The following is a 25760-nucleotide window of genomic DNA, read 5'->3' as shown; positions in this document are numbered from 1 at the left end:
CATCCGCACTCTCCCGCCCGTTTGGGAGCTTTGGTATAATCCCCATGGTCCTTACGGAGTCCCCAGCATCCACTTAGGACGTTAGAGAAAATAAGAATTTACTTACCGATAATTCTATTTCTCGTAGTCCGTAGTGGATGCTGGGCGCCCATCCCAAGTGCGGATTGTCTGCAATACTGGTACATAGTTATTGTTACCAAAAAATCGGGTTATTGCTGTAGTGAGCCATCTTTTCTAGAGGCTCCTCTGTTATCATGCTGTTAACTGGGTTTAGATCACGAGTTATACGGTGTGATTGGTGTGGCTGGTATGAGTCTTACCCGGGATTCAAAATCCTTCCTTATTGTGTACGCTCGTCCGGGCACAGTATCCTAACTGAGGCTTGGAGGAGGGTCATAGGGGGAGGAGCCAGTGCACACCAGGTAGTTCTAAAGCTTTACTTTTGTGCCCAGTCTCCTGCGGAGCCGCTATTCCCCATGGTCCTTACGGAGTCCCCAGCATCCACTACGGACTACGAGAAATAGAATTATCGGTAAGTAAATTCTTATTTTTTTAATTCAATTAATTCAAATCATTTGAAAATCACATATCACCTGCAGGTTTGTTATGCTTGTAATCCAGTAAGTATGAATATTAGAACGCATAGATGTTTACATAAGGGGGAGTTTAATTGTCTGCAAAAATGCTTTCATTTATTGCAGATAAACTTTTCATGTATAATGGCCCTCATTCCGAGTTGTTCGCTCGCAAGCTGCTTTTAGCAGCTTTGCACACGCTAAGCCGCCGCCTACTGGGAGTGAATCTTAGCCTAGTAGATTTGCGAACGAAAGATTAGCAGATTTGCGAATAGACAGTTCTTAGCAGTTTCTGAGTAGCTCGAGACTTACTCTGCCACTGCGATCAGTTCAGTCAGTTTCGTTCCTGGTTTGACGTCACAAACACACCCAGCGTTCGCCTAGACACTCCCCCGTTTCTTCAGACACTCCCGCGTTTTTCCCAGAAACGGCAGCGTTTTTTCAAACACACCCATAAAACGGCCAGTTTCCGCCCAGAAACACCCACTTCCTGTCAATCACACTATGATCACCAGAACGAAGAAAAAACCTCGTAATGCCGTGAGTAAAATACCTAACTTAATAGCAAATTTACTTGGCGCAGTCGCACTACGGACATTGCGCATGCGCATTAGCGACTAATCGCTCCGTTGCAAAAAAAAAATAACGAGCGATCAACTCGGAATGACCACCAATGGGGGTAATTCTGAGTTGATTGCAGCAGCAAGTTTGTTAGCAATTGGGCAAAACCATGTGCACTGCAGGGGAGCAGATATAACATGTGCAGAGAGAGTTAGATTTGGGTGGGTTGTTTCGTTTCTGTGCAGGGTAAATACTGGCTGCTTTATTTTTACACTGCAATTTACATTTCAGTTTGAACACCCCCCACCCAAATCTAACTCTCTCTGCAAATGTTGTATCTGCCCCCCCCCCCCCTGCAGTGCACATGGTTTTGCCCAATTGCTCACAAACTTGCTGCTGCGATAAACTCAGAGTTACCCCCAATGTGCGAAACGTGCAGTGAAATTGGCTTTTTGCCACGCTCCTGTTTTTCGATCTATCCAATTGTAAATGTGCAAAAATGGGATTTGCGTGATAATTCTTTTTTGGCAAAACCAGTGAAAAGTATAGGTGAAAATCTGCCTGTACCCACTCAAAAAAAGCTTAACTAATACAGGATAACAGTGTAGAAGTTTATTAGTGGTCAGACTCATAATAAAAGTATTTGGGGTACTTAGGGGTAAATGTTATGTGCGCTGATACCGCTTCACCCAGATGTAAGAAGGCTGCGTTGCGGGCCCTGTCCATATCAGCGTTGCTATCTAAAAGATTGCAGGCCGATATGCTTGGGCAGTGTGCTGACCGTCGCGACACCTGCAGCTGTCCATTTTGACAGCTGCAGGTGGCGATGCCCATACACCACAGCAGGGACAGAGCTGTCCCTGCCTGTGGCGGATGCCGGCTCTGTACTGCGCTGGAGATCTCGCGGGAGTAGCAAGATCCCACGCATGCGCAGAGGAGCCAGCCGGGACAGGGAGACACAGCGCGTCAGCACTAAGCTAAAGCGCTGTGTGCTTTCGCTTCCCTGCTGCGGCAGACAAGATGTTCTTACATCTTGCCAATGTCCCTTCCTGCTTCACCTCGGTAATGATGCGAAGCAGGAAGTGTTATAGCAGCACGATGCATGCCGCTATAATACATTTGCCTATTAAATTGGGTCAAATTCCTGTTACTTGCATTTTTTTGGTGAAAGAAATATATATAGCAAGTGTTTTCAGTAGAAGTTCACAAACTAAATTGGGGTACATAAAAATTTTAAGCCACTTCAAAAGAAGTTCTTCACAAAACTCTGATTACTTCCACCTGCAAGCTTAAAAGCACTTGTCCTATACCTTGTCTCTTAATTTCCATCAATTTGTACCATTTCATCCCCAATGTTTTAGTTATGCGCATGTGTCCAAGACTAAATAGAGCCCCATGCAGTTCTGACATGCGCTCCTGGTCAGAGACAGGGCAAGACTCAGTTCCTCTGAACCTGGCGGGCAAATTCCAATGGATATTCTGGACTGCAGCCGTTGGGTGGCTCAGTAGACAACAGTCAGGCTTGAACTGGCCCACAGGGGTACAGGGGAAACCACCAGTGGGCCCCACTGCCTGGGGGCCCACCTCCTGCTCTAAGGATCAGGTTCCAGACTGTGCACTTGAATTATACATTATACATATGTTACCTTATACTGGACTATGGTGTATTTTCTACAGTGCATTGCTGTTATTAATCTGTTATTAATCTGGTACATTATCAGGCATGCAGCAGCTGAATTTACTGAATTTAATTAAGGGGCCCAGATGTTGCACTCTGCAATGGTTAGTCAAACCAATGTGGTGGCAGGACACACCCCCTCTGCAGACTGGCCACACCCCTAAACATCGGCCCCTACCAGCGCATTATCCCGGTGGCCCCTACATGCCCCAGTCCGACACTGACAACAGCGTAGTATCCACCTCTAAATCAGGTCCTCTGTGACGTCTTCAGATATCTTCAGCGGGATGGAGAAGCTGGTAATGAGATTTGTCATAGAGGCCATCGGGTCCCAACCTCGAGATCTGATCTTTGCAGGAGCGTTTGAAACTGGTTATCGTCTAACACTCCTGCAAACACACTATACAATTACCGGGCCCATCATAGGCTGATCCACCCGATAATTACAGGTGAAAATTAGAATATTGTGCTAAATTAATTTATTTCAGTAATTCAACTTAAAAGGTGAAACTAATATATTATATAGACTCATTACATGCAAAGTGAGATATTTCAAGCCTTTATTTGTTATCATTTTGATGATTGTGGCTCACAGCTCAAGAAAACCCCAAATCCAAATCTCAGAAAATTAGAATATTACATAAAATCAATAAAAAAAGGATTTTAAATACAGAAATGTCGATCCTCTGAAAAGTATAATCAGGCATATGTACTCAGTACTTGGTTAGTGTTAGGCACGGCGGTCTTCGGCCGTGCCTGACTGAGCAGCGGTCACGGCCGCCGCGCCTCTCTCCTTCCCTGTCCCCCGCACGGCGCCTAGCAACGCCAGGACGCCATGCACACGATAGCCACCGGGTCCCTGGCAACGCAGGACGCCGTGCGTGCAGGGCCGCCGGGTGCATAGCAACGGGGACGCCACAGGTGGACCGCGTTCCCCGTTGCTAAGAATAGTTAATTAGGTTGCTCGTGCAGCAGGGCAGCTGCACGGCAACTAGTAATTAGGGTCTGGGGCTGGTCCTGCTGGCCCTCCTGTTATTGGCCAGCAGGGCCTTTTTATGTGAGCCAGCACACTGCAGCCCCGCCGGTGATAGCTTCTTGTATGCTGTTCCTGCCTTGCAGAACTCTGTTCCTGTCAGCCGTGTTTGGTGGATCTTGCTCCCTGCCCTTTGGTACTTTGGAGGTCCGAAGCCGGTCCTGGGAATCCTTCTAGTCCTTGCGAACCTGTTTGTCATCTGGGGTTCTCGCCCGGTTTCGTGAGTAGTGGCTTCTGCCGCGTGTTGCGGCCTATGCCGCTTAGTGTTTACTTTACTGTGAATTGGTGCATTTGCGGAGGTTTCCGCTTTCACTGTCCTCCCCGGAACTCGGCGGTGCCGTGTAGGGGAGTGGACAGTGGTTTCTTTGTAGTTCTTTTTCCTTTGGCGGCGTGCCGCACATACGTTTAGTTTTTAGGTAGTTTATAGCCCCTAGCGTGGTTGTTTCAGTTAGAGGTCCCCTTGTTATTACCCTGTCTCAGTTCACGCCTTGTCTCTCTTTAAGACCTGAGGGGGCATCGGAGTTGGGCAGACCTAATCCGCCCTTCAAACGCGGCTGCCATGGGCCCAAGAAACCATAGTCGTTCAGGCGTGAAGTGATAACACGGGTAAGACAATGGAGGTAGGGTGCTAGGGGCTATTTCCTTCCCATTTCCCAATCCCAGCATTCCGTCTTGGTGCTCAGGACTCACTACATAAGATCTCCCCTGTCCTGAGCATCAGGATCGTAACAGTTAGGGCCCCTTTTGCATGAATTACTGCCTCAATGCAGCGTGGCATTGATTCTATCAGCCTGTGGCACTGCTCAGGTGTTATGGAAGACCAGGATGCTTCAATAGCGGCCTTCAGCACTTCTGCATTGTTCGGTCTCATGTCTCTCATCTTTCTCTTGGCAATGCCCCATAGATTCTCTTTTTTCTGTAGCCCAGGTAAGACGCTTCTGACGTTGTTTGTTGTTCAGGAGCAGCTTGACAAGAGGAATACGACATTTGAAGCCCATGTCCAGGATCTGTCTGTGTGTGGTGGCTCTTGATGCACTAACTCCAGTTTCAGCCCACTGCTTGTGAAGCACCCCCACACTTTTGAATGGCCTTTTCCTGACAAGAAGAAAAGAACTAGTCTGTTGCTCAGTGGTCCAAAGTCCTCTTTTCTGATGAGAGCAAATTTTGCATCTCATTTGGAAACCAAGGTGCCAGAGTATGGAGGAAGAATGGAGAGGCACACGATCCAAGATGATTGAAGTGCAGTGTGAAGTTTCCACAGTCTGTGTTGATTTGGGGAGCCATGTCATCTGCTGGTGTTGGTCCGCTGTGCTTTATTAAGTCCAGAGTCAATGCAGCCGTCTACCAGGACATTTTAGAGCACTACATGCCTCCTTCAGCAGACAAGATGCTGACTTCATTTTCCAGCAGGACTTGGCACCTGCCCACACTGCCAAAAGTACAAAAACCTGTTTCAATTACCATGGGATTACTGTGCTGGATTGGCTAGCAAACTCGCTTGACCTGAACCCCATAGAGACTCTATGGGGCATTGCCAAGAGAAAGATGAGAGACATGAGACCGAACAATGCAGAAGAGCTGAAGGCCGCTATTGAAGCCTCCTGGTCTTCCATAACACCTCAGCAGTGCTACAGGCTGATAGAATCCATGCCATGCCGCATTGAGACAGTAATTCATTCAAAAGGGGCCCTAACCAAGTACTGAGTACATATGGATGATTATACTTTTCAGAGGGCCGACTTCTGTATTTATAATCCTTTTTTATTGATTTTATGTAATATTCTAATTTTCTGAGATTTTGGATTTGGGGTTTTCCTAAGCTGTAAACCACAATCATCAAAATTATAACAAATAAAGGCTTGAAATATCTCACTTTGCATGTAATGAGTCCATATAATATATTAGTTTCACCTTTTAAGTTGAATTACTGAAATAAATTAACTTTTGCAGGATATTCAAATTTTCTAAACTTTACCTGTATATAGTTTGTAGCAGTGACGTGCGGTGGGGTGAGGCAGGTGAGGCAGAGCCTTTCCTGTCATACTAACATATAGGCCAGAGCTCTGACTGTATAAAGTATATGAAAAATACAAACAATATATTATAAATATCTTATTCGTTTTATTCTAATCATTTTTTTTTTTAATAGAGTATTTTTATTCAACAAGAATGAACTTATTACAGACATTTCAGATTACACTGAGAGCTTCAAAAGTTATTATACAATATAATCATGCACAGATCCGTCTCAAATAATATGTGCATATGCGTGGTGCAACAGGTGGTCGCAGATCTACATAATGTCCACCCACAGATACCAGTTTCTCTGAAGTCTGCAAGCAAGGTCAAAACACATACTAACATTTCTTGTTTTCTCCCCGAAACACGTCGGTAAACCCCCCCAACTATGGGGCCTAACAAAGCCTGCCCAAGAAGAAAACCAAAAAAAAGAAAACAAAAAAACCCCATAAATAAAACAGACCAAAACAACACCAGCAAGCCTAAATTCCTACCGTTGTGCGAGATGAGGTGCATTATCCCTACAGTGTAGAATACGGGAGAGGAGCCTGGCTCGTCCCCGCGGGTCCAGAGTGACCGGGCCGCCGTAAAAGGTATACGACAATTCGAGTTAAGTTATAAATCTTTAAATTCTAAGGGCAGGGGCGGAGTATGTAGAGTTGATCCAGAAGGACCATACCTTCTCGTGTTTAGAAAGGGCATTATTTTTCATATAAATGTACCGATCCTTCAATACTGTGTCATTCACAAGGGCTTTAAATGCAGACATCTTAGGGGAGTGTGAGGCCATCCATGTCCGCGCAATGCACACCTTGGCGAGCGCGCATATACTGCGAGTATACAAGTCCTCCCACTTAGTCCCAGAGTCAGTTCCTCCTACTCCCAGAATACAAAATCCTGGAGTCCGCATGCCTCTCGGTATCCCCGTGTGTTCCAGAATCGACCCAACCCCAGCCCAGAACGCCTGCAAGGATGAACACTCCCACACCAGGTGCCAGAATGATCCGCCACCGGTCCCACACTTAGGACAGGCGGCGGCGCCACCAGCCCCAAATCTGGCCAGCCTGTCCGGAGTCATATATGATCTATGCAACATAAAGAGTTGGATTTGTTGGAACCGTAATGATTTGGTGACTTGGCTCGAGTTCCCCAGCGCCATCTCCCAGTCCTCCACATCCATGGGGCCCACGTCATGCTCCCAGCGCTCCCGAAGGTTCGAGAGCGGGTCAGCGTGAATGGTTTTTAGAAAGTACGAGTAGGTGAAGGAGATCACCTTAACCCGACCCAATGAGCATAGAAAGGTCTTTATAGGGAAGGGGAGGAGCACCAGGGGGGAATCCCCGAATTGTGATTGTAAAGTGTGCCTGAGCTGTAAAAATCTATAAAAGTAAGAGTTTGGGAGACCAAACTCTTCCTTTAGTTGCTGAAAGGACTTTATTGAGCCATTGTTGTACAACTGGAATATGGAAGTTACTGAGTACGGGGCCCACACCACCCCACCCCCCCCCTCCAAAGACCCCAGTTCATGGAGTGATGCGGAGTGCCAAAGGGGAGTATCCGGGTCCATACTATCATACCCAAGCATACGTGTCAAAGCCATCCAGATCTTCATGGCTTGAAAAACAATAGGAGGGGACAGCCGAGAGGCGCTCCCCCCCACTAGAATCTGTGTCGGAAGAAAGGTCCGGGTAGTAACATTGGAGAAACGCCCAGCACAGACCGGCCCCCTCTCCTCCCCGCAACCAGATACCGATGTGTGCCAGCTGGGCCGCATAGTAGTATAATTGGAAGTGAGGCAAGGCCAAGCCGCCATCAACTTTTTGTCTAGTGAGGGTATTTAACTTAATTTTAGGCCTTTTATTGGCCCATATCAGAGATGATATTATACTGTTTAATTTCTTAAAGAAGGCCGGGAATATGTATACAGGGGATTGCGAAAGAACATACAGTAGTTTGGGCAAAACTATCATCTTAATAAGGCTAACCCTACCTGTCATTGTCAACGGGAGTTTACACCAAGCCCTCGACTTGCGTATAATCAGCTGTACAAGTGGGTCAAGGTTCAAGGGTATAAAATCCGAGGGGTCATTAGTAACCTGGATCCCAAGATATTTAAACTGGCCTGTCCAGCTCAGCGGTAGGGAAATCTTTGGGACCCGGGGAGGAGAGCCCAGAATGGGCATTATAAATGATTTGGACCAGTTGATGTGGAGACCAGAGAAATCGCTAAAGGTCTCTATGACCTGCAACACTACAGGCATATCCACACTGTAGTCCTGTAAAAAGAGTAATAGGTCGTCTGCATAAAGGGCTATTTTGTCAGTACATGGGCCCGTAGCTGGGGAGAGGGGGCATCCCTGTCTGGTGCCCCGAGTCAGAGTAAAGGAGGATGAGACATAGCCATTAACCAAGATCCTGGCGCGTGGGATTTGATATAGCAATTTGATCCATCGAATAAAATTAGGGCCGAAGCCCATACACGTCATGACCCCCCACAGATATGGCCATTCAACACTGTCGAATGCCTTAGCCGCATCTAAAGAAACCACAACCGCGTCCGAGGGGAAGTCATGAGGAGCCTGCAAAATAGTGTATAGCCTGCGCAAATTAATGGACGTGGATTTCCCCGGCATAAAGCCAGATTGATCCTGGTGTATTATAGATGTAATGACCGAGTTGAGTCGGACCGCAAGGATTTTTGCAAGGATCTTGGCATCGGTAGGGATAAGGGAGATCGGCCTATAGGACTCTACTAGTTTGGGGTCCTTACCGGGCTTTGGCTGTACTACAATTATGGCCTCGGACATTGAGGGAGGAAGTTGATTAGTGGCAAATATGTCTGTATACATCTCATGCAGCTTGGGACCAAAGAACTGTATGTATTGTTTATACAGCTCGGTGGGGATGCCATCGTTTCCCGGAGACTTGCCACTGGGAGACATACCCACCGCTGCGGTCACCTCCTCCAAAGTTAAGGGCGCTTCCAGAATATCCCTGGCCTCGGGGGAAAGCTTGGAAAGGGGTATATTGGACAGGTACAGGTCTAGGTCCTCCATGGAGCATGTCGACTGAGAGTCATAGACCTCTTTAAAGTATGAAAAAAACATCTACGCTGTGTCGGGGGTATTATCTACTATGGAGCCATCAGGGTCAGACATCTGCACTATAGTGGACCCAGGACGGTCATAGTGCACCAAATGGGCCAATAAGCTACCTGGCCTGTCCGCCTGCATATATATATTGGTGGCCCTGAACAAAAGGGAGCGCGCATTTCTATCTGAGAGGTGAGCTAGCCAGGCCTCCTGAGCTAGTATCCATCTTGCCTTTAGCGCAGATGTTCCCTGAGCCAAGTAGCGGGTCTCTAGATCCCTATATTCAGACTCAAGCCGTCTCTCCGTCGCTCTGTACTCTATCTTGCGGGCAGCTATTTTGCCAATCAGCGTACCACGTAAATAAGCTTTAAATGCATCCCATATAACCGGTGTCGGGGCCGAGCCCACATTATCCGCAAAGAAACCCTCCCACCTAGGCGGTAAATCCGGGCACTCTCCCAGCTGAACCAGCCAGGACGGGTGCAACCTCCAATATGACTGTCCCCTCCGGCACTCCACATCGAGAGACAGTAACAGGGGCGAATGGTCGGACACCCCCCGTGCCTCATAATTAGCATCCGTTATACTAGGTAGAAGCATGGGCGAGACCAGGGCCAGGTCGATTCTGGAGAAGGAGCCATACGTACTGGAGAAACATGAGTACTGCCTAAGCGTAGGGTAGTGAGCTCTCTAGACATCCACCCACTGCATGCTATCTATAAAATCCGCAAACTTAGATTGAGATATAGCGTGGCCACCCCCCGCCCCCGAATCCCGGAAGACCTCCATCTATCCAGAGAGGCATCCAGCACGTTGTTAAAATCCCCTACACAAATAACAGGAGTATGTGGAGAAGCAGCAATAAATGAGGCCGCCTTCTGCAGGACATCATACGAGAATGGGGGAGGAACATAAACAGACAAAATAAAGAAATTACGGGAGCTCAGCTTGCATTCCAGAAACACAAACCTACCATATGGATCCGTGTTTACCGTAATTAATTCAAACTGTACAGTTCTCTTTATCATGACTGACACCCCCCTGGAAGAGGAGGAGTGAGAGGAATGATACGCCCAGCCTACCCAAGGCCTGCGGAGCAACAATAGTCTATTTCCCTCCAGATGAGTTTCACTCAGACAGATAATATCTGGGCCATATTTCTTAATCATTTGAAATACTAAGGATCGCTTTACTTTATTATTAATGACAGACAACAAAAACAAGAATTCGGCGCTAGGGCTAATCAAGACTATGCATATATTTTCAGCCAATGCTTAGTTAATACACCAATCTTACAGCAGCTGTTAAAAAAGGGAATACTCAACCCTTAAAATAGCACAACACCAACAAACATATAAACAGCGCTAAATTGAAAGTGTATATTTTTTAATAAAATGAATAAAAAAGAATATAGACAGTGTATACCGGTACCGGAACTATTGCACATACAGCCCTGTAATCAATTCCAGCTTAATTATAAAAATTAATTAATAATCATGCACAGATGATAAATTAGTCCAGTTAGTATGAACTTCATGCAGTTAGAATCATTATTATTATTATTATTAATGCCCCGGACATTCCATGCCAGAATCTTTAAGGCAGACATGTCATCCTTTGTACCATCTGGGACACAGCGTGCAGAGACCCTACAAGGTGAGAAGGGAGCCCCCCCCCCCCCCCATCACCATTATCCAAGTTTCTATCTGCCCGTACACGGTACCATCCCTGGAACCATATCGCCCACAGGCCCCGGGCCCTGAGCCAAACCCCTCTAAATAGCACAGCATCACCTCGCAATTTGATAAATGGTCACATAAAAAAAAAAAAATTGAAAAAAAAAGAAATAGGAAAACAACAGAGAAACAAACATCATCCCAACAGCATCCCCCCTCCCCGTATACCTCCCCGAACTGTGGCATACACATAACCCTAACAGAGCTCTAACCTTGGTGATCCGAAAGCCTACGGCAGTGCTATACGTATCGTACAAATTCAAACAAAAAACCCCCAATGCAAAACCCAATGCGTAAAAGTCACTACCCAGCAAAGTCCAGAACAACTAGTACAGAAGGAAGCTCCCCGGACTTATACTTGAATATTGTAGGCCCATATAGAACGGACACTGGATGTCAGTCCGGAGCCATCTGGCGGGCACCCGGAGCATATCTGTCCAGCCAGGCCGCCGCCTCCCTCGGAGAACTGAAGAACTTAGTTTCCCCGTCCGCCACCACACGCAGCCTGGAGGGAAACAGCATCGAATAGGGAAGATTCAGGTCCCGAAGACGCCGCTTGACGGGCAGAAACTGGGCCCGATCCTTCTGGACATCCGCTGCAAAATCTGGAAATGCCGACACCCGAACACCATTTCGAAGCAGGGGGCCCTTCACGCGGCCCAGGCGCAGGACGGAGTCCCGGTCTTTGTAGTGCAGGAACTTGGCTATAAATGTTCGCAGAGGTGCACCCGGTGGCAGAGGCCGGAATGGCACTCGGTGCGCCCGCTCCACCGCAAATTGAGGCGTAAAGGATTCAGCGCCATACACCTCTTTCAGCCAGGACTCCAGGAAATCCTCGGGATGTGCCCCCTCCTCCTTTTCAGGCAGGCCCACGAATCTCACGTTGTTTCTGCGGAGGCGTCCCTCCATATCCAGGAGTTTAGTTTGCATAGCCGAAACTTGCTGGGAGACAGCCGACACAGACCGCTGCAAGGGATCAGTGAGGTCCTCTAGGTTGGAGACCCGCGTCTCGGTTTCGCCCACTCTCTCTTGGACGCGCTGGACATCCTGGCGTAACAGTGATAAATCGTACTGCACCTTCTCCATTTTGTCCGACAGGCATTGTTCGCTGGCCGCTGTGGCCTCCAAGACTTGTTGAATGGAAGGAGCAGACGGCTGCATGTCCGCACCCGTATCGGCCCCAGCCGGGGTAACGGGTCGGGTAGATGGGGAGGTTTTAGGAGAGGATTGCGTCGGCTGGGTGGGAGGCTGACGGGCGAACCTCTCCAATTTAGCCGCCGCCACGCTTTGACCACCCCTCACCATAATATCAATGTTCAAGCAGCACTCAAAGCCCAGGTATTCAGTGTCAGGAGGTGCAGCAAAGGACAGTAATTGCAGAGTCAGCAATGCACCAAGGCCCCAGGCGTCTTGTAGTGAAACAGAGGGGGGATGAGGGCCTGGGGGACCCAAGAGGAGGTGTTATAATATAATATAAGCTGGGCAATAAAAGAGAAACATGGCAGCTTGTCCTGGGTCACTTTATCCAGCCCTGCAGCTCCTGTAAAGTCCCATAGCAGTGCAGTGCAGAAGGGTTAATGCAGGGAGGAACTTCCAAAATGGCCACCGGGCCCACTGCCTCACCTCCCTCACTCAGGCCCACGGATCTCGGGCTCCAGGGGACAGGAGCAGCCAAGTGTGGGATCCAGGTGGCGTAAGGGGAAGGCGCCGCTCACCCCTCGCCGCCGGCAGCGGCAATCTTCACCGCGGGTCCGCGCACGCCCGTGGCAGTGTCCTGCAAATCGAGGCCGGGGATGTGCTGGCGGCCTAGGCCCGAGAACCGGGCGGCACCTGGCGCCGGCCGGAGACGCGGGCAGAAGTCTCACAGCAATGCCCGCCGCCTCCCCAGAGAGACTGTGATAGTTAGGAGCCGGAAAGCAGGTTTAGGGGAGCCCAAGGAGTTAGTCAGGATTAATAATCCGGGGAGCTCCTGTATCCTGCTTCCTACCCGCTTGACGCCGTGGCCACGCCCCCCTATTCTAATCATTTTTACAGTCAAAACTCTGGAGTAAAAAGTCTATGGCAGGTGAGGCAGTGCCCCCCCCCCATCTTTTCCGCACATCTCCGATCAAAACTCAGCAAATTTCCAGCAGTGTATACTGCTGCACCTGTGTATAATACCCATATGTACCTTTGGGTTCATATATTGTGTGTAAATCTGGCTCTAGTACTAACCAGTGCCTCCTGAGCCTTTTACCTCACCGCACGTCCCTGGTGTGTACCCAGCTTAAGTGTACGGTCTCTCTACTTACAATACACACTATAAATATCTGAGTAGCTAAAGAGTAGATACTAAAGAAGCAAAACATTAAAGCACCATACCGTTTTAGTACAAATATAACCACATATACTCAAATAGAAAATGTACATTTTAATAAAGTGCTTGAGCATGATATTAGAAGCAAGCACCCATTAGATTATATTACTCTTCTGTAACACGATGTATGTATACTGGGTGTGTCTGTCTCTGTACCAGTAGACTGTGAGGCTAATTCTGACCTGATCGCTAGGCTGCGTTTGCGTACAGTGGGCGATCAGGTCTAAACTGCGCATGCATATGCACTGCAATGCGCAGGCGCGTCGCGCGGGTACAAAGCGGATCGCCACTCAGTGATGGGTTTGTGCGACAGATCCATTCGCACGGGCGTTCGCAAGGAGATTGACAGATAGAAGGCATTTGTTGGTGGCAACTGACCATTTTCAGGGAGTGGTTGGAAAAACGCAGTCGTGTCCAAGCGTTTGCAGGGAGGGTTCCTGACGTCAATTCCGGTCCCGGACAGGCTGATGTGATCGCAGCGGCTGAGTAAATACTGGCCTACTCAGAGACTGCACAATGGGGCTAATTCAAACCTGTTCGCTCGCTAGGTTTTTTTGCAGTCCTGCGTTCGCATAGTCGCCGCCCATAGGGGAGTGTATTTTCGCTTTGCAAGTGTGTGAACGCATGTGTAGTAGATCGGTACAAACCGATTTTGTGCAGTCATTGAGTAGCCCAGGACTTCCTCAGCCGTTGCGGTCACATCAGCCTGTCCGGGACTGGAATTGACGTCAGGAACCCTCCCTGCAAACGCTTGGACACGCCTGCGTTTTTCCAAAACACTCGCAGAAAACGGTCAGTTGCTACCCAGAAACACCTTCAATCTGTCAATCTCCTTGTGAACGCCCGTGCGAATGGATCCGTTGCGGAGACCTATCGCTGAACGGTAATCCGCTTTGTACACGTGCGATGTGCCTGCATACGCATACGCAGTTTAGACCTAATAGCCCGCTGTACGAAAACGCAGCCTAGCGATCAGGTCTGAATTAGCCCCAGAATCTGTTTGTACAGCTCGGCTACACATGCGTTCGCACACTTGCAAAGCGAAAATACACTCCCCTATGGGCGGCGACTATGCGAACGCTGGAAGTGCAAAAACCCCTAGCGAGCGAACAGGTCTGAATTAGCCCCTGTGTGCATAAGTCAGCCAGACATCAGATACATTTATTCCCAATAGGTCATAAGCTGCACTTGCTATTAGGTTTGTTGTACATTTAGAAAAGAAAAAAAACACCTGTCTAAAGAGCAGTCTTAATGTTACTTCTTGTGTATGACGGATCATGGGGGAAAAAAAATCATTCTAAACTTCACCTACAAAATCCTATAATACAGGCAAACACATTGAAGGAAGCACTATTAGAGGTGAATCCAGAATCGGCCAATCAGAAGCGACTAGCTGGTGAGAGCAGCCAACATTATAGCTGTGTACCAGGAGCACGCACCTACAAGGGATCCTCACAGGTGTATCTGGCTCTGCCTCAGTCACCATTACTCGAATATATGGGCTGATGTATATCAAGCAGTGAAGGCATTGGACAAGTGAACCAGTGGAGTTGCCCGTAGCAACTAATCAGCTAGGTAGATGCTGAAGCGGCAGGGAACACAACACTTCAGCAGACTGCTGTACCCCCATAAGAAAAACTCTGTATTTCAGCTTCTTATAAGTGAACTCCACCCAAAAACTACATTTAAAGTACTGGGTGTAGTTCTGTAAGCATAAACACATCAGCAGTTTCAGGTTTATTATTTAGCTTACTAACACCTAGGCTTTCACACATGTCAGTTAGTGCTGACTATTGTGTCGGGACACGTTTGTTTATCACGGTTCTAGGCACAAGAATTCAGGTGGGGTGAGTTATACAAAAGGTGTGCAACGGAGGTGAGATGCAAATATGAATTTAATTCAAGTGTAAAAGAAATCGCTAAGATCCACGTTGGCTTCTTTTAGTTACCTTTAGGCAAAGTGTGATGTCGCATTGCAAGAAAACATGGTGGGAGCCAGTGTTATATGTTAAAAGGGGCTATACATCCCGTTTTTGCTTCATTTTATCCATTTTTCTTATTGCTCTATTTTAAGACTTGTTTTATTTTCAAGTCTGATGCAGTTGTCTCTTAGCTTGCTTGTAGCGTGCCTTTATATTGTAAAGCATCCCAAAGGCCGCTTCTCTTTAAAGTTCCCAGAAGTCTGGCTCGGAATGAGAAACAAAACGTTGGGCCCCAGCAGAATGGTACCGTGCCTTGGGCCTTGGAGCCTTAATTTGGTATTTAAAACCGCATCAGAAAATTGCCAGCACGAGACTCCTATTTGTGCTCAGCAGGAGAATGCAGCCTGTGATGGGGAATGATCCCTGTGTTTATTTGTTCCAGGAATGTCCGTACATAAACACGAGGGATCAGCCCGTAGACATACATATACTCAGTGTGTACACACACAGATACACTTACATGGCTACAGCTTCCCCTGGGGCTACAATCAGCACTGTTGTATACATAGGGTAGGCACAAGGTGTCATTGGATCCATGTATCTATGTATACGCTGACATAAACAATCACTGCTGTATATATACACACATTCACATATAATTATCTCTTCAAGGTCTCCCCCCGCCTCTTCTCTTCTCTAACTGATTTTCCTCTCTGTCCTTTTCTGCACTACCAAAAGCACACTGCATGCATCCCCCGGGCCTTGATTGCAAAACTAGTAACTCCTAGTGATATATACATTTCCATTTACTTATGTAACATACAAATAAACAGGCTGACAACATATTGTTACATAAGCAGGCAGAACCAGACAGGTATGCTTCTGGAGTTTGATAGATAGGCCAGGGGAAATATGATGGTGCTTGCATTACGTTCACAGAGGTTCTAAGCATTGTATCTCATGATTAACGGTCTTCTCAGAGTTCACTGAACACCTGGGACAACAATAAGACGCTATGTTTTCTCAGGACATAAAATCCCTCCCCTCCCGTATTTCATTGTAGGTTCCAAATATGGGAACCTTACACTTATGGGAATAAATGGGGACCTAGAAAATTTGGGAGCACTAAGAATGATCTCACTAGGTTTTAAACTGAGCATAGGTCACCCTATAAACATTTTAATGGATATTAAAAATGACGTATTTGTCTATAGGCCCCTTTCTCTGGCTGATTTTATATTTGTGGTTACTGTGGCGATCAAACATACCTTATTTATTAACAAAATATAGGGGGACATTTACTAAGCAGTGATAAGAGCGGAAAGTGAGCCAGTGGAGAATTGCCCCATCAACCAATCGGCAGCTCTGTATCATTTTACAGTATGCAAATTATAGATTATTATTATTATTACATTTTATTTATAGGGCGCCACAAGTGTTACGCAGCGCCGTACAAAGGACAGTACAGGGAGACAAAACTTAGCATAACAGTAATTAAATAACAAAAATGGAGTGCAGGTAACAAAGAGCACCACAATTCTCAAAACATAATACAGATTAGATGTAAGTAGCGAGGGAGTAATCATTGTACTACTTGGGCCTGGCGGCCATAGATAGAGAGGAGCCTTTACCAGTAGGAGAAAAAGCAGGTAAAGATGAAATGTGTCGAGAAGAGGGCTTAGACAACAATAGGAAAGAGGGCCCTGCTCTGAAGAGCTAACAATCTAGTGGGGAGGGGTGACAGACAGATGACATGAGGTGCAAGCAAGCAGGAGGAAGCCTGATGGCAGTATGCAAACAAAGCAGAGATGTTCAAGGTGTGGGGCAGGGGGATGGAGGAGCAGCCTAAGGACTAGGTTATGCATTGGAGGGGTACGCTTTGATAAATAGGTGGGTTTTCAGTGCCCGTTTGAAGCTTTGCAAGGTCGGGGAGAGTCTAATGGAGCGGGGGAGCGCGTTCCACTGAAGGGGTGCAGCACGGACAAAATCCTGAACTCGTGCATGGGAAGCAGTGACCAAGGCAGAGGAGAGGCGACGGTCATCAGCCGGTTGGAGATGTAGGGAGCAGTGGAATTAGAGATGGCCTTGTATGTGAGGGTGAGGAGTTTGAAGAGGATTCTGTAGGGGAATGGGAGCCAGTGTAGATTTTGTCTAAGGGGAGTGGCAGATGTGGAGCGTCAGGAGAGGAAGTTGAGCCTAGCTGTGGAGTTCAGGACAGATTGGAGGGGTGCGAGGTGGGAGCAAGTGAGGCCAATGAGAACATTGCAGTAGTCGAGTCGTGAGATGACCAGTGAGTGGGTGATAAGTTTAGTTGCACTCTGGGAGAGAAATGGCCTGATGCGAGCAATGTTGTGTAGCTGGAACCGACAAGATTGCGCCAGAGCTTCGATGTAGGGTGCAAAGGAGAGGGAGGAGTCAAGAGTGACGCCCAGGCAGCGGAGTTGGGGAACGGGGGAGATGATAGTGTTGTCAACAGTGATAGAGATATTTGTAGGGGTGTTGCTCTGGCTTGGGGAAAGATAATGAGTTCAGATGTTACTTCAGTGCTGATTGGTTGCCATGGGCACTTCTCCACTGGCTCACTTTTCCGCTCTTATCACTGCTTAGTAAATGTCCCCCATAGTCTCTAACTATTGACTAATCACACATGTCTGTATCAGGGAGAACAGCTTGTGTATGCGTAGTCTCACGGGAAGCCCATATTCTACTTTTCTGCTCCACTTACTGTATTTATAAAATAGATAACAGAATATTATATATATATATATATATATATATATATATATAAAGAAAACGCTGGTTCTGTATTAGTAAATTTTAATAAATAAATTACACATTAAAAATGTGTTAGTTATTTCTCTCCACTTTATCTCTCCAAGATAAATACCCCCTTATAGTTTTAATTATGAGTTTTGTAAGTAGTCAATAGCTGTGCATAGATAAATAATATATATATATATATATATATATATATATATAAAAATGTATATATGAATATATATATATTTATTTATTTATTTTTCCATGTACTGTATATGCTTTCTCAAGCAAACACTAACCTATTTCTGTTTCTCTACCATCAGCTAAACTATCTTGGCCCACCTTTCAACGATCCAGACTTTAACCCCCCACGTGCTGGTGGACAAGAAACTATCCCTAGCGCCTCGGTGGACTTTCACATGTGGCGGAATCTCAATGATGGTCTACGCCTGGCAGAAAACCACCGGGCATACAGCCTGCTCCTTTGCTACTTGCGTTCTATTGACAGTGAAGTGGCTCGGACCGAACTTCGAAGAAGCTTGGGCCGCTTCTGTACCAGCCTGCAGGGTTTAGTCGTCAGCATTGCTGGGGTGATGTCTTCATTGGGCTATAAGCCACCACAGGAGCTGGCCACTTCTTCTCCTCCAGCAGCTATGGGATTTGGGAGGGGGAATGACTTTCTACGCAAGATGGAGGACTTCTGGCTGCTGAAAGAGCTGCAGATATGGCTTTGGAGGTCGGCAAAGGACTTTAACCGGTTAAAAAGGAAAGTACCAGCCGTGGTAGCCTTCCGAATGGATTCCCGCGGTTTTTGAGGCAGTGGGAAGGATGTATTACATGTATAGTATGGGCTTATGATTTAAGCAGTGACAAAGGGGGAGAGTACTCCATAAGCAGATTAATTTACTCTGTGATACATTCAGAAACATGCCATGCGGGTATGCTGGGAGATCGGCCGCATTGTCAAAGTGACGATCGATATAAAGAGGAGTATTCAAAATTCACCATATGCCGGCGCGGAAGGAAATCCACCAGGTCTGGAAGCATTGGTCAGAGAAATATGGCGGCTTAGAACTCTAATCTCAGAGCTTGTGCGGCTTGTACCAGCAAGAGAACAAAGAACATGGAAACACTATTTGACATGAACAATGAAAGAAAACAAAATGAAGGTGCCATGAGACCGATGGTGGTGGAATGAATGTGGCAATGCACAATTTTCAGGTTATTTATGGTTAAACAGAGCTTTATAATGAGGTGAACAACCACTCTTTTATAGCATAGCTTTATGATTAATATACAACTTGGGGGTTCTGTATCCCCAGTTTACATTTGCAAATATCTATGCCAAAATTGTTTAAAGGGAGCTAGGCCCGGATGTCCAATTTTTGGTCTTTGAATACGGCTTCGTTTTTCATGCCACTGTTTTGTATGAGTGCAGCCATGTTATAGGACAGCAAGCCTTGACATAATTATGCATTGGGAAGTTATGTGGTTCTGCAGGGAGGGGGTGTCCAGTATTAGAGTTTTATCCCCTTCAGAGGACGGTGCTACGGGAACCATGGGACCAGAAATGAAAGCCCACCCCAAAAAATACCCAAAAAAATGTTTGTCATGAGGCCTGGTGGTTGTGTGTTACGCCCCTGGTTATAAGTGTGTAGAAACAGCTGTAGTAGCTACAGTGATAGAAGTTCTAATGAATAAATCCATGGTTACACACATCATCACAAGCAATAATCACAAATCACATTTCATATCAATCTCTAGAAAACACTCTGATGTGATAAGTTGTTTAAAATTAAAAATAATTGAACTTTGAATTCTATTTGTGGTAATGCTCCTCCTCTGTCAGTATGTAATGTACAGCCTGTCATAAGCTGCCACACTAGGCAGAAGCCGCAACACCATGAGACGGCAGTCTGCAAGCGGGCAAGTTCCAGTGACCTCAATGATACTGAGAGGACATAGCCAGCCATTTGCAAACCCCAGATTTTAACATTATCTATTGCATGATTTTCTGGGAACTATGAACTGAATGTTCTATGTGCTTTTAGAGGCATACCCAGCTTCCCGCTGAGGGTCTACGTTTATACGTCCTCAACGATGCTAAATACTACAACCTTTTCTTTGATCTATCCTCTACGTAGAGGGCACCCGTCAATCGTTCCCAGTTAGCAATTAATTTATATATTTATAGTTTTGCACTTCACTTGGCATGAAAAGTATATGTATATTAATGGCTTGCCCTACCGTACAGGTCACTTTTATGCATGTCAGCAAAGCCGCCATCTTCTAGTGGATAGATGTTAGTCATATTTGAGGGCATATTTAATTTGCACATCTTTGTTTCCACTTGTTTGTAAATTTTGTTCCCATATTTTGCTAAAATAAAAAATAATAACTTAAAAGTATTTTAATTAATAGTAATAAATGTGAATATTTAATTATAATATTAGGGTATACCTTAAGAGAATCAGATTTTTTTTTTTTAATGATGTTTAGCAAATTATAAAATCACCCTGCGGCATTATGAATTTACCCAAAATCTTTTAATAGACTGACAAAGGGAGAAATGTATCAAACCTTGGAGAGAGATCAATTACCAGCCAATCAGCTCTTAACTGTCATTTTCAAACACAGCCACAACGTGACAGTTAGAAGCTGATTGGCTGATACTTTGGGGTCTGTTTACTAAGCTATGGAGAGAGATAAAGTACCACCCAACCAGCTCCTGATATTTTTTAAACACAGCCTGTAACATGACAGTTAGGAGTTGATTGGCTGGTACTTTACCTCTCTCCACTTTATCTCTACCCATTGCTTAGTACATAGAGCCCCCTTTATCTCTCTCCACTTTATCTCTACCCATTGCTTAGTACATAGAGCCCCCTTTATCTCTCTCCACTTTATCACTCTCCAAGGCTTAGTACATAGACCCTATAGCCTTTAAAATGACAGGAGCTGATTGGCTGGTACGTCATCTCTCTCCTCTTTATCTCTCTCCAAGCTTTCATACGTTTCATCCAAAGTAACAAGAAAGAAAATAATATAACTAAACAAAACTAGTATCTGTTCTCTTGATACAAAAAAAAAAAAAAGTAAAAGTTCAATTCAATTTTATGCGCCCTATTCAAAATTCATCTGGAAACATATCTTTTTGTTTCATTTAAAAATAATCAGACTTAATTTGCCCACCCATGTGATGTTATTGGTCACTTAGGCTGGTTTAGATGTAATTGGCTGTAAATCAGAGCATACTGGCAGAGATAAGCAATGTAGTGTTGTACAAATAGTATCCATTCCTGATCTCGCTGATCAAAGCAGCGAAAAGCTGGATCCTTCAGATTTGGAAACATACGTTTATGACCACCTCTGTCGCTGACCTGGGCTGGCCATACGTTACCTGGATAGGCATGCGTAAGGTCACCTTTATACTATAGTTGATGGTGCAGTGCCAGTATACACTCACAGTTGTCATCTGTACACTTTCTGTTTATCAAATACCACTGTTTACTTGTACAGTATGTCCCAGAACTTAGTGTACAATGGTCAAGGTATGGGCTGGGGGACTCAGCAGAAGTGGGGTGCAGCTAGCCAAAGAGGGTGTCTCAGTATTGCTCCCTTCTGAGACAGCTACAATCTTCAGCTGCTGCTGCTGTCAGGTACTCTGCCAAGTTAGACTGACTGCAGGGGACATGTACTAAGCAGTGATAAAAGTTAGCCAGTGGAGAAGTTGCCCATGGCAACCAATCAGCATTGACGTAACATTTATAATTTGCATACTATAAAAGTATACAGAGCAGCTGATTGGTTGCCATGAGCAACTTCTCCACTGGCTCACTTCTCCACTTTTATCAATGCTTAGTACATGTCCCCCTAATAACAACCTTGAAGCTCACTCCTAGCGTTACTTACTAAGATGTACTGTAGCAGAAAGGGGCAAATTGCTACTTACAATGACAGAATCCTTACCTTTGAGGCTGTTGACATATTCATTGTAATATTTAGTATCTGTCTTCAAGTGCCTTTATCATATGTACAAGACGTGTATGTAAAATAGTTGTCCTATATGTATATACAAAACCCTGTGTGTGATAATGTATTGTTAGTGCTTATTCTGCTACAGACCTAGGGCAGCCTGACTAAATGGACCACAACGCCACAATACACAAGCTATATACAGTTTTATTAACAAATAAATATTATCACTTCATTTTTATCAAGCCCTGGGTTTGTTTTAGGACCAAACATCAATTGCAGTAATATCTATGTGGCCACCAAAGAGAGGCTTCGTTTGCAGTCCATCATAGATATTCTGAGAGGAAGTCTGGTGTGCATAAGACCAAAATCTTCCCCCACTAATTTCAGTTTAACTTCATTAATTGTAACATCACCCTGATACTTTACTTTTACATGCACCCATGTTTTTGAATTATTAGTAACGCTCTTATATACGCCATCTTGTATTTACATTTAGTGGTCCCGTATGAGTGTGAAGTGCTTTACACCCTTCCATAAACGTATCAGAAGGTGCATTTCATACAATTGTCACAAATAGCACAAGTATGCTGTTACCATAGCAACCAATTGGGTATTAAGGTCTAATGTAAGGCATGTCTCCAAACTCTCCCTATTTCAGGGAACTGCCCCATGATCAGGACATTATTTCCGATTTACAGTGGGTAGAGCAATATTTCCACAAGTGTTTTTATGTGAAAAACTCTGACCGGGGGTGTTACTTCAGTAATGTGGTCACACCCCCATGATCCGTAGCCTAGTCTTGAATTACCATTGGTCGATGTTGGGAGGTATGTGCAACATATACTAATGAGAGCTACTGGTTGGTTTCTGGGTTTGTACATTTGTGCTTTCAACAGCATATTGTTAAATGAACTGCATAGAGTTTGGATCACTCTCTGGCACTTAATTCGATATCTGTATTTGGTAGATGTTGTTGTGGAGAACTGAAATAGGCATGAGGGGGCAGTGGTGATTTAATGTGCGCCTGTCCCAGCTTGTGGGAGGTCATGCCACACTCCTCTGCCCCAGAACCTGCTCTTTCAGATGTCTCTGGACTAGCCACTTATAAACACAGTCATCAGCTTGCTATTCCCACTGTATGGGTGTAGTGGACACCCACGAGTGGTAATAGTCCCCGTGTCAGCATTCTGGCGGTCGGGATCCCGGCGTTGGTATACTGAGCGCCAGGATCCCGACTGCTGGTAATGTGACGACATCCTATCAGCTCTACCGGGGAGATCCTTACCCTTTAACTTCAGCGATATCTTTGAACCAGATTTGCACTAGGTACAGTTCATTAAGTCTGACTGTCTCTATATCTGTATATGTGTTGTGTGAGTTTTATGTGTATGCGTGTGTGTATTGTTAGCCCTTACCTTTCTCTGTATGTACATATTTATTTATTGCAGTTTGAATTGTTATTTATTTTCTTTGTATTTATTTTGGTATCTCAGTGATACTGTACCTACAGGTATACGAATATTGCTTAAATATACCCTTACCTATGGTGTACATATATCTATGCCTATAGGAAGGCCTCACTGTATATATCTGGCCCCTGTTCTGCTGACAACCATTATTAAGGCCTGAAATGTGTGTGTGTCAGACCATAGTAATAATAATATACCATGCACCATAGAGGTAAGTCTCTTAGTGTATATACACACAAGTCCTACAGATATAAATATGTGTCAGAATGTATAAATAATGTACCCAAAGGACCAGTCTTTACTGATATGGATACAGGCATGCCAAGTGTCTTGTTTAATAAACTGATTATTCCTTATCACTATGCTTGTTGCATCCTGGAGGTTTTATTTGTGGTTTGTGAGGGACACACCTGTGTAAATCCATCCATCCTACCACCTGAGGCACAGTAAAGATTGTAGCCACCTCATTCCTTCATGGGCTCTTGAACCAGCCTTTCCCATGCTGTCTTGTAGTTGCTTGTTCAAGATGACATCCGGCTGAAGCTAATCACACACCTGGAAAATCTGAGTCATGATCTGATGGAACCATTCTCTGAGTTTAGAAATGATCCTCTGAATACCCAATTTAGGGGGACATTTACTAAGCAGTGATAAGAGCGGAGAAGTGAGCCAGTGGAGAAGTTGACATCATCCAATCAGCATTGAAGTAACATTTTTTATAATTTGCATACTATAAAATTATACAGAGCAGCTGATTGGTTGATGGGGCAACTTCTCCGCTGGCTCACTTCTCCAAACTTTTCATTGCTTCAAGAATAGACCCCTTTGAGAGTACACACTACTCGATAATCTTTCAGATACATTTGATTATCTGTTCTAAAGTTTGTGTCTCTGCATACACATCACTGACACCAGGTAATCATGCTTCCACATTGCCAATTGTCAGACAGATAATTAGAACGGCCAGCATACCGGCGCCGGGAGCCTGACCGCCGGCATACCGACAGCGTGGCGAGTGCAAATGAGCCCCTTGCGGGCTCGCTGCGGGCACGGTGCACGCTATTTATTCTACCTCCAGGGGGGTTGTGGACCCCCACGAGGGAGAATATCTGTCGGTATGCCGGGTGTCGGGATTCTGGTGCCGGTATACTGTGCGCCGGGATCCCGACATTCGGCAACCTGAAGACCACCCGTTAGAACTGCATACACATTACAAAACCTGCAAGACATCAGAACGTTTGGATCTTCTATCCTACTTAGAAGATTACACAATCATCCAATCCAACAAGATAATTGGTGCTCATACTCACGATACAAGTACAATACAGTTATTGGCTGATCGGCCAGGTACAGTGTGTACCCAGCTCCAGACCGTAGGGAAGTGGCTGGTCTGTCAGTTGCACCATGGAGAGTGTTGTCAAGAGATGATTTGCAAATGTGGAAATCAGAAATCCGAAGCTCTGCCCAGCGTCTCAAGTTTTTTTTTTTTTTTTTATTATAACAACTTCTTATTAAAGCATCACATTATATTGCAAACATCTAATACATAATTTTCAAATTTGAACAATAAGAATAGAAAAACATTTCCAAGTCCACAACTGCTCGTAGTAGCAGAAGTAACGGTTAACATAAGTATACCCTGTTTGCATGTCACAATCACACATTAGGTAATCAGTCGATGTTGGTACATGTTTTAAACAGTAATCGGCAGATCCCTTCTACCAGGAATTGGAGGAGACCAGAGACTAAAGGAGCCACCGTGCCTCAAAAAGTGTGAGGATCCCCGAGCGGCACTCTAGTCTTCTACCATTCCATATTTTTGAGGGAGTCCCTAATCCGTGTTTGAAAGCTTTGTCTAAGGTCGTTTCCAACCAATACATCTGGAATATATTAAACAGTTTCCCTTTAAAAAGAGTTAGAGAAGGTGGATGGGGAAGGATCCATGATTGTAAAAAAGTTTTACAGGCTGCTGCACTAATGGCCAATAATAGTGTGTTTCAGCCTTTGGTGGCCAGGAATAAATACCACCCATTCCACAGTAAGAGGCAAATAGTTTACTAGATGTTCCATCAAATAACGCCAAATTTGTAACCAATAACTACGTATCAATGGTCATGTCCAAAAGCTATGTAGCAGGTCTGCTTCTGGTGTACGACAGCGGCGACTGGTACTAGAGACGGACATACCCACCAAATACTGTGGGGTGAATAATAGGGTCTATGGAATATACAATATTTAATAACAGGTGACACAAACTAATTAGATCTCCAAGTGAAAAAGCACAAGCGAGTGTCGTAAAGTTGAAGAACCATTACCTTATCCCTGACTGTTGAGTGTTGGAATGGGTGATCTGAACATTGTATATTGTATAGAAATAGCTTTCCTTGTAGTCGGTGGAGACCTCAACAACCGCTCCAGATTGCTGGACCAATCTGTTTCTGAAAACGGTATCCGGTCTTTAGGACGACCACACTTAGATCGACAGTCATTAAGTCGACCAATATTGGTCGACACGCGTTAGGTCAACATGGTGTTTAGGTCGACATGGTCAGTAGGTCGACATGGCAAAGGTTGACAAATG

General features: G+C 45.4%; 1 protein-coding gene across 3 annotated transcripts in view; it reads left to right on the top strand.

Annotated features, from left to right (window-relative positions):
- Window positions 1–23543, top strand: part of CLCF1 (cardiotrophin like cytokine factor 1) — an 89794-nt gene extending 66251 nt beyond the window's left edge. For all 3 annotated transcript variants that reach the window (XM_063958387.1, XM_063958386.1, XM_063958388.1), the window contains one exon: window positions 18056–23543. In XM_063958387.1, coding sequence (XP_063814457.1) covers window positions 18056–18547 — 492 coding nt within the window. In that variant the 3' untranslated portion in view covers window positions 18548–23543. The remainder of the gene's footprint in view (window positions 1–18055) is intronic.
- The last annotated feature ends 2217 nt before the right edge of the window (window positions 23544–25760 follow it).

Source organism: Pseudophryne corroboree, chromosome 3 (assembly GCF_028390025.1).
Source record: "Pseudophryne corroboree isolate aPseCor3 chromosome 3, aPseCor3.hap2, whole genome shotgun sequence".
Lineage (NCBI taxonomy): Eukaryota > Metazoa > Chordata > Amphibia > Anura > Myobatrachidae > Pseudophryne > Pseudophryne corroboree.
Note: the sequence above shows the minus strand (reverse complement) of the source record. Positions and strands in the feature narration are given on the sequence as shown.